This window comes from Hydra vulgaris, chromosome 08 (genome assembly GCF_038396675.1).
Source record: "Hydra vulgaris chromosome 08, alternate assembly HydraT2T_AEP".
Lineage (NCBI taxonomy): Eukaryota > Metazoa > Cnidaria > Hydrozoa > Anthoathecata > Hydridae > Hydra > Hydra vulgaris.
In genome coordinates, this window is record NC_088927.1 from 18,077,501 (window position 1) to 18,086,933 (window position 9,433).

A 9,433-nucleotide genomic window follows, 5' to 3' on the forward strand; every position below is an offset into this window, starting at 1 on the left:
CGTTGCCAAATTTTTTGAATGTGTAACATGACCATCAAGTATCAACAAAACTTTTGATTGTTTTAAAGGTTTAACAACTTTAATGAAATGATTGAGCCAATCTAAAAAACCTTCATTTGACATCCATCCTTTCTCTTGAGTACTAAATACAGTTGCTGGAGGTGCACCATTTGTTATTTCTGGCTTCATTCTTTTGCGTTTATATATTAACATTGGTGGAACATAAAATCCTGCTGCAGATACACAAACTACAGCTGTTACTGAATTTCCTCGTTCACTACTAGTCATAATTCCAACTCGTTTTATGCCCCTTGCACTAATAATTTTTATCTGACCATCTTGTACTGTTGATAAACTAGTTTCATCCATATTATAAAGTCTGTCTGGAGTTAACTTTTCTTCCATGTATAACTTTGAAAGTAAATTAAAGAAAGATTGCACTCGCTCTTTATTAAAACCTTGTGCACGTGCAATTGATGTTGATTCAGGCCCACGAAGCAACAGTTGTGGGTGCCTTTGCATAAATGCATAATACCACTTTTTTCCTGCCACTCGTGTTTGTTTGTTAAAATTATGTGTGATGTTGTTAGCTTCTGCAATATCAAATGCTAGACGACGAAGATCATCAATCCTTAATCCAAAGTACATCGATTCTAATAATAAACAGTGATCAGCTAGTTCTGTTTCAATTTCATTAGGTAAGGTGGTAAGTCGACCATGAAATTTCACATTTGCAACAGCAACTTTGTTTTTTTCATTTATATGCCTTGACAAAGTTGCTTTTGGAATACAAAATTCATAAGCGGCTTCATTTAAGCTGATTTCTCCTTGTTTTATTGCTTCAACAGCCTTTCTCAAGTTTTCTACTTTCCATTTTCCATATTTTTGTGGTGTTTGCATCTAAAATAAAAGCAAATTACTATGAAGATACATAAGGAGAGTTTTATAATCTTATTACAGGCTTATTTTTTCATATATTTATTTGTTATTCATATATGATTAAGTTAATTATATACTCATTATATAATCAATATTTTTCATCATTTTTGTTTAGTTAATCCTTAACTATATAAATCAAAATCTATATAAACTATATAAAGTTTGCAACTTTATATATTAACTTCTATATACAGTAAAAAACTTATGCTGGGTATATACTTTATGTTGTCTTACAAGTTTATCCGTTAAATAGAAACGTATAACTTTTGTAAAACTTTTACATTTTATTTTTTATTAAAAGATAAAATGATTTGTTAATTAAAGTATACGATGTTTACAATCAACTTTATGTCCTTAGACTATGAAAAAAATTTTGTGAAAAATCATTTCATACTTTAAAGCAAGACTAAATACCAATTCCAAAAAAGAAACAAATGTCTAACAATAATACTATGTCTATAAAAGAAATTCGCTTTAAAAAATATTATACAGTCGGACTAATGAAATTTTCTGATAATTCGGACGTCAAGTAGCGTGTTATGAGATGACATCGTTTCAATTACGGCAACTTTTGAAGTTCCATTCTGGGCAACATAGGACCATGGTGTTGTAGCAAAATGTTTACATACAAGTAACAACTTACGATATAAGCTCTTAATATCACATAGACTTGAAACCCTTAAAATTTAAAATTTTAAAAAAATTATCATCAAACTCAATATCGTTAAGCTTCTGTAATCGTTTAAATGCAAAGATAAAATTAGATCGCAAAAATCTTTTTCTTTAAAATAAGTAATTTTATTCACATACGTGCAGTTTTACATACAAGTAACAACTTACGATATAAGCTCTTAATATCACATAGACTTGAAACCCTTAAAATACTTATACATATATATATTTATTATATATATATGTATAAGTATATATATATATATATATATATATATATATATATATATATATATTTATATATATATATATGTATATATATATATATATATATATATATATATATATATATATATATATATATATATATATATATATATATATATATATATATATATATATATATATGTATATACATTAAATATATATATATATATATATATATATATATATATATATATATATATATATATATATATATTAGTATAAATATATGTATATACATTAAATATATATAAATATATATATATATATATATATACATATATATATATATATATATATATATATATATATATAAATATATATATATATGTATATATATATATATATATATATATGTATATATATATATATATATATATATATAAATATATATATATAGTTAAAAGATTTATAAATATAATATATATATATATATATATATATATTATATATATATATATATATATATATATATAGATGAAAGATTTATAAATATAATATATATATATATATATATATATATATATATATATATATATATATATACATATATATATATATATATATATATATATACATATATATATATATTTATATATATATATATATATATATATATATATATATTTATATATATTTAATGTATATACATATATTTATACTAATATATATATATATATATATATATATATATATATATATATATTTATATATATTTAATGTATATACATATATATATACTAATATATATATATATATATATATATATATATATATATATATATATATTTATATACATATATATATATATATATTATATTTATATATATATATATATATATATATATATATATATATATATATATATATATATATATATATATAAATATATATATATATAATTATAAAATATATATATATACGACGGAAAAAAACATAAAAACGGAAAATATCACAAACACGGAAAAAGGCAATTTCACAAACACGGAAAAAACACAAAAAACTAACAGTTTTGTATTTGTGTTAATTAGAGATTTTCGTGTTGCAACATCAAATTTTCCACAAACATTTCAAATTGGTGCATTTAATGTACTAAAGTTAGGTTTCAAGAAATTTAACGAGGCATTTGTTGTTGATTTTTTGTTAAAAGGTAATATATATACCATGGGCGTAATCCACTGTTATTCAGGGTGGTAACTTTCCTACAAAAGACATCAAGAGGTAATCCACTGTTATTCAGCGTGGTAGCTCTCTCATATATATTTAAAAAAATAAATAAAAAAAAACCATGGAATTTGACTATGAATGCGTCATGAGCCAAATTGGCCAACAATTCCTAGTGCATCTGCTGAAGTTACCAAAAACATGCATATATGGTGTTGCAAAGTACCATATATTGGTTGTGAACTTTTAACACATCCTAAAATTCTTGAAGACGAAAAGATAAATGTCTCAATAGCAACATCAAATAAACCAACAACAATATTCACATATGCACAAGCAACATCAACTCAGCAAAATCATCAAATCCAAAAGAAACTGAAGTGGTAATGATGGCAAAAATTAAAAACGAGTTTAATAATAATAAAAGAATTAAAAACAACATCATTATAAGTAGGGTAGCTGATCATACTACTTTAGACGAATAAATTAATGAAGAAAATGATAAATAAACCATTGAAACATTACTAAAAGCAATTAAACCAGATTTTTCATTAACAAATTCAAAAAGAATAATTCGACTAACTAAAAAGACTAAAAGACCAGAAGGACCATCTGACCTCATCTTAGGTGAATCGGAGAACAAAGAAACTCAAAATTTTTAATTAAAAATTCCATAAAGTTAAAAGATAATATCAACTTGTAAAATATTTTTATTATTAAAAACAAAACTGGAATAAATGGGAGGTGACGATGAAATGTGCTCTATGGAAAAAAATATTTTTGGGGTACACGATTAGGTGAACTCAAATGAATTGAAATCAAATCTGCATAATTTACATATAAAAATTAAAAGATTTTCTACATTAAACTTGGGTATACAAAATGTTCAATCTGCTATAAAAAAATCTGCATCATTCATGATATAGTGTATAATCATTCTCTAGATATTTTTATACTCACTGAAACTTGGATAAAGTTAGATGACCCTCTGCAATTCAAGAGGATATGGCACCACCAGGCTTTAAAACAATTCAGTACTGTCGATCAGATCATCGTGGAGAAGGCGTTGCAATAATATACCAGGACAACTTAAATATCAAACCACTCTCGTTCTTGCCTACCTGCCTGTTTTATAAACGTACCTTGCCATACTAAATCTGGGAAATAATATCTACAATATTTTTGCTATTTATCGATCAAATCCAATCATTCCGAAAGAATTTTCTTTTTCTAATTAAAAGATCTCCGAGAAGGTCTTCAAACATTATCTGGAGAAATACTTCTGTGTGGTGACTTTAACTGCCCAGGTACAACTCCAACAACCTGCAATTCAAAACTTGCTGAGATTCTAGAGACCTACAACATGATACAAAGAATTCAATCTCCAACTCGCATATCATCTACTACCGGTATAGCCAACTTGCTTGATGTAGTAATAAATTGACATGATGACATTTCACTTAACAATATTCAAATAACTGATGAGGGTATTTCAGATCACTATATGATTCGGGTTGCACTTTATCATCAACCTTTAAACAGTAAAACTGTTTGGTTTTCAAAACGAAGCTTTAGAAAACTAAGCTTGTCCGAGATAATATCTAAATTTGCAACAACGGGGCTGGATTATAAGACCATGTCTTCTACAAGCTCCAGTCGGAACTTGTAGAAGACATGGTCTTCTTTATAAAAGAATTGCAACCAATGCCATGTTGCTTATCACCTGAAAACAATGTGGATGATTATGCTGAACAAATAAGAGTAAATATAACAACTGTTCTTGATCATTGTTCTTTGTTCTTGTTCATTGATCATTGTTCTTGATCACCCGTTCAAAAATATTCAATTTGACCTGGTAAACATAATGATTAATGGTTCAGATGGCAAAGAATAAAAAAATCTCTAGGTGCCAAGAACAAAAAATTAGACGTCGTAAATTGGAGCGTTGTTATAAAAAAACTGGAAACTTATTAGATAAAAAACTATATCGAATTGCATGCCGTGAGGCATTAGCAGCAATTCATAAATCCAGATGTAATCATTATAAGGCAAAACTAAATTCAGCATATGGTAATCAAAAAGAATTATGGAATATTGCCAAGAAATTACAACATTCAAATAGTTCTAAAACTAAAAACACAATACCATAAGCAAAATGCAATATAATAAGTCAATATTTCATACACACACTTGAAAGTTTAAAAAATACTGTCCAAGAAAGGCTTTCAAAAAACCTAAAATCTAAATTCATTTCAGAGTTATATCCCCCGGTAGATATTTTAGCTACATTTGTTACAGTCACTCCTACAGATGTGTCAAAAATAATCAAAGCTCTCAAACCTAAGACATCGCCACTTGATATTATTCCAACAAACATCTAATTTTATACTGTCATCAGCCCAGGTAAAGACGGCATTAATGAAATCAATGTATGTGATAATGCAGTAACAAAGTGGTTTCTAGAAAATCGACTTCTGTTCAACCCAAATAAAACAGAAGTTGTTTTTTCTGGAACAACACTAACTACAATAAATTCAGTAAAAATCTTTGGCGTCACCATAGATTCATCGCTCTCTATGCACAAGTACATTAAACAACACTATTAAATCCTGCAATTACCATATTTGTGCACTTCGGCACACTTGTCCATGTCTGACAAAAGAAGCTGCAAATACAGTTGCATGTGGCATTGTTAACTCTCAGCTTGACGATTGTAACAGTCTTTTATCTGGTACTTATCAAAAAAATATATGTATATATATATATATATATATATATATATATATATATATATATATTATATATATATATATATATATATATAAATACATCATTTCCCGTAAAATTCAATTCTTGGTATTACGAGTCAAATTTGTTTCATTTACGGTATCTCAGGAAATCCCGGCATTAATTAAGAATCAAGAATCCATCTAATTAGGTGTTAAAAACTTCTAAATTCAAACAAATACACAAAAAATGCGTTTTTGATGTTATAATTTTTAATGTGAAAAAAAAAAAATAACAAAATTAAATCTTAAAATTATTACTCCAATTTATAGTGTTAAGTTTAATAGGCTTAGTAACTGTTTAATGCGCTTAGTTACAATGGTTGTAACAAATGTAAAATGCCAAAATAGAATCTGCTAACGAGTACTTGGCTTTATATGTCTAACTTAATGCGCGTAGTGACGATTATTAGTTAACTGACGTCAAATTAATTAGTTATTTTTGATTTGATGTCGCGAAAATCAGATTGTATATTTAAACTATTTAAATTGTTATTATTACTCTAATTGTTTGAATTGTTTTTCTTTCTTTTTCAAATTTTGATTTTATATCACTAAAGTTATTTATTTAGCATATTGTTTATATAAATTTATTTAGCATATTGAATATTATTTCTCAGCATATTGAATTTATTTAGCATATTGAATATTATTTCTTATATAAAGGGCTACGTGCCTATGCAGTAGCTATTTTGTGGGCCACGGGAAATGTGGTAGTTATATAGTACCTATATAGCAAGTAATGTAGCAGTATGCTGTATAATAGCTAAGCATTGAGAGGGTACCCCGTGGCTATTTAGTACCTATGTTATCAACATTCCTCATTGGTTTTTATGGATCAATCAGCCTTTAGTTTGAAAACGTTTAAATATAATTATGTGATACCTGAAACTAGCAGAAAGGAGTTTACAATAACTTCCATTATATATTTGCAACAACAACATTCCATTTTGTAGGGAAATCTTTTTTTTGGCGGCAAAGGCTGAAGTTGTAGAAGCATCTATAAAATGATCATTACGTAGGCAATATTTGTAAATGCTTGCATTAACTGACAATTTGAGAGTACATGATGGGTAAGGAGAGTTTTAGCCATGCTATTAACACACGGAAGTAAAATAAAACACGGAAGTAAAAAAGGTAAGATTTTTTTAGAGGGCGTATTGAAACACCACATTAGTGCATCATTAGAGAAAATGGTATAATTATTAGTGAGATATTTGAAAGATGATGAATAAGGTGGTTATGCTAAACGAGCTATTTTAAAACTTACTAATGTGGATTTACTGTCAATTAATGAGCAAACGGTCAAACGTTTACTGGCAGATTAATGCATTTTTAAGTGCTGATTAAATAGAGATGGAAAACACTAAAAAAGGAAACATCTTTTCTGTTTATTTCTAGTCGCATTTTTGTTGATTAATTGCAATTTTTGTTACTAATTGCAATTTCATTTATCATTTATACTTTTTGTTTATTTGAAAATTATTTTAATGCGTTATTTAATCAAATTAGTTAGAAACTTATAAATTGCATGATTTTTATAAGTACTAGGATATTTATTTTTTTGAACCGTGGCTCAGTAGTTAGAGTTCTGGCTCAGATCCCAGAGATCCGAGGTTCGATGCCAGCTCCAGCCAAGTAAGCAACACTTTCTCTCTCTCTCTCTCTCTCTCTCTCTCTCTCTCTCTCTCTTAGATGAGAGGGAGATTTAATTACTTATGTAATTACTGATCTCTTACGTATTTCTTAATACCACAAATGATAATGACCATTTATAAGAAATATTTTACGAGTTGCTTGCTAAGAAATATTTTACGAGTTGCTTATATATATTGCCATAGTTGTTGCTCTTGATCAAATTTATATAAGAACTATGACTTTTAAGCAATTAATTGAAAAATTGTTCACGTTTAAAAGTGTATAAGTTTCATTTTTGTTTTTGTAAAATGTAAAAGTTCCATTTTGACGTTTTTGCTGCGATGAACTTTTTGTCATGATGTTGTCAAAATATTGTCAACATCTAGTTTGAATATATATATATATATATATATATATATATATATATATATATATATATTAGGGCTATGACTTTATTTCAGCCTCATGCTCCTGTACTGTAGTTTGATGAACTTATACCTAAAAAGCACAAAATAAACTATTATTTGCATATCTTTTGAAAAAAGTTCACCCCGTCATTGAAAACCCTAATCGATACTTATGTCGAAATTGATTTTTCCATGGCGGGGTGAACTTTGTTTAAAAGATATTCAAAAAATACTTTATTTTGTGCTTTTTAGGTAAAAGTTCATCAAACTACAGTACAAGAGCATGGGGTTGAAAAAAAGTCATAACACTAATATATATATATATATACATATATGTATATATATATATATATATATATATATATATATATATATATATATATATATATATATATATATATATATATATATATAGATACATATATATATATAGATAATATATATATATATATATATATGTTATATATATATATATATATATATATATATATATATATATATATATATATATATATATATATATATATATATATATATATATATATAAATATATGTAGATATATAGATATATAAATAGATATATTTTATTTCGTCGTTTGAAATAACCTTTACAATTTTTTACAACATAACGATATAAAGTTTTGAAAAGTTCCGACTGGAGCTTGTAGAAGACATGGTCTTATAATCCAGCCCCGTTGTTGCAAATTTAGATATTATCTCGGAAAGTGGTTTGATCCACAATTATTTAATTTTTAATAAACTGGAGAAGACTTTAAGGGGGTAGTCGTAACAGTATCGAAAACAGCCAAGTGAATAATCTCAAAATAGGAATTTACGGAATAATATTGAAATAAAGAATAACATTGAAGTTGTAAAAAAAAAGGATTGGTATCGAAAATCCTTAAAGCAGATATTATTATTTATTATTATTAATTGCAATTTATTTATAGTTGACACTTTTACAAACAAGTTTAGTAGCTCTATATTAGGCTAATTAAAGTAAACTCAGACAATTATAAAAAATTTAAGAAAAATACTTAATAAACCAATATTGAAAATCAAAAATAACGAATTAATTAAAGCTTGCATAAAATAAACAAGCAACTTTTTAAATCTAATGTCTTTAACATGACCAATGTTAATAGGTCATGTTAAAGACATTAGATTAGGAGACAGTGTTTCGAAATCAAATTTTTGATTTTTAATTTAAATTATTTCAGAGTTAATGCTGATTTGCAACTCTTTGATACCGAATTCCAAATTGATGATCTTAAGTGCGAAAGGGACTCTAGACCGTATTTCATTGTTTCTATATTGTTATATGCAAACTTATCCCCTCTTAAAAAGGTATGGCGAAAACGAAAAATCTCTTCCATCGATTTAGGGGCAAGCTCCAATTTAACTTTGAAATTTTTCGTAACCAATACATGTTAATTCTTGTTGTGTATAGTTTTCGAACCATTTTTTAAAAGTAGTTCTTCAAAAGTAGATTGAAAGTCTTGATATACAAATCCAAGGGCTCTTTGGGTATTCTGTTAATATGATTGTTAAGTTTTCTGCTAT

General features: G+C 26.2%; 1 protein-coding gene across 1 annotated transcript in view; it reads right to left on the reverse strand.

Moving 5' to 3' along the window:
- Positions 1-1,545, reverse strand: part of LOC136083662 (uncharacterized) — a 2,290-nt gene extending 745 nt beyond the window's left edge. Inside the window, exons 1-2 of the mRNA XM_065803200.1 lie at positions 1,334-1,545; positions 1-900 (exon numbers count right to left, since the gene is read on the reverse strand). The exon at positions 1-900 is cut by the window's left edge and continues 745 nt beyond it. Of these exons, the coding sequence (XP_065659272.1) occupies positions 1-900 (900 nt within the window). The 5' untranslated portion in view covers positions 1,334-1,545. The remainder of the gene's footprint in view (positions 901-1,333) is intronic.
- Between the last annotated feature and the right edge of the window lie 7,888 nt (positions 1,546-9,433).